At 41.4% G+C, this 991-nt stretch overlaps 1 protein-coding gene across 1 annotated transcript; it reads right to left on the reverse strand.

Moving 5' to 3' along the window:
• Positions 1 to 63: 63 nt before the first annotated feature.
• Positions 64 to 957, reverse strand: LOC107754732 (meprin A subunit beta-like; the record flags this gene model as incomplete). The annotated part of the gene is made up of 3 exons (XM_016571299.1): positions 632 to 957; positions 335 to 490; positions 64 to 191 (listed from the first exon to the last, which is right to left on the reverse strand). Coding segments are annotated over exons 1-3 (426 nt in total), but the record flags the coding sequence as incomplete, so codon positions are not given.
• Between the last annotated feature and the right edge of the window lie 34 nt (positions 958 to 991).

The following is a 991-nucleotide window of genomic DNA, read 5'->3' on the forward strand; positions in this document are numbered from 1 at the left end:
ATTCAGCATATTAATTTATATATTGATTACTTTCATTTTCATTCACATAATCAATAAAATTACACAATAGTAGTAGAACTGCAGGCACTGGACTTTGCAGTCTCTCGTAGGGGTCACTGTCTTGCTCTCCAGTCTGGCTGCGTCCCCCACGTTTCTGCCCTCAGTGCTGAAGTGCATGAAGAAAGACGTCCCTGCAGGCATCAAAACAGCTGTTAGTTTATGGTGGAGCAGTGACTGCAGCTGTGGATGGAAGTGAGTTAATATAAGTGAAGTCTCTTTCTCTGATGTCCAAGCAGACACTTTCCATTCGCTGACTGACTGTAACAGATCTCACCGTTCTGTTCTTTGCCCAAGTATGTGTGGTCGGTCACATTGATGCCACTCACTGACTTCTCTCTCTGCCAGCCGTAACCAGCAGCAGAACAGACGCTCATCTCACACAGAGATTCCTCATCAAAACTACAGTGGTCGAGGAAAGAGACCGAGGAATCTGTAATGCAAACCAACAAGCACTGAGACTAAATCAATTCATTACCATTTACATTCATCACAGTGGTTCTTGGTCGTCAAATATTGGTCCAGCTGCATTGACTTAATTAAAGACCACAAATGAAAACTGTCAAATACTCACTGCATTTGTAGAGTTTGTTGAGCTCAATCGCATCATATTCGCTCATTTCCATTAGTTGTCCGATCACGTCTTGGAGCTCAGGACTCTTGGTTATGATCGTGGGTCCTTTAAAGTTGCGGAAGGCATTTTTATCAAAATGCATCACAGAGTAATAATCATATGGGGTTTCTTGGGTAGTGGACACGTTCTCACTGTGCTTATTGAAATTACTCTCATACCCTAAAAATAAAGAATATTGCCATTATTAAGGTGATTGCTCATAAGGCAAGGCTTATTTTCTGTAAGTGCTCTTTAGTAATACTGACACTCAGTATGGAAAGCAAATTAAAGGGGTCATATGATGCGATTTCAAGTTTTCCT

This window comes from Sinocyclocheilus rhinocerous, unplaced genomic scaffold, assembly GCF_001515625.1.
Source record: "Sinocyclocheilus rhinocerous isolate Xijiao unplaced genomic scaffold, SAMN03320098_v1.1 scaffold14318, whole genome shotgun sequence".
NCBI lineage: Eukaryota > Metazoa > Chordata > Actinopteri > Cypriniformes > Cyprinidae > Sinocyclocheilus > Sinocyclocheilus rhinocerous.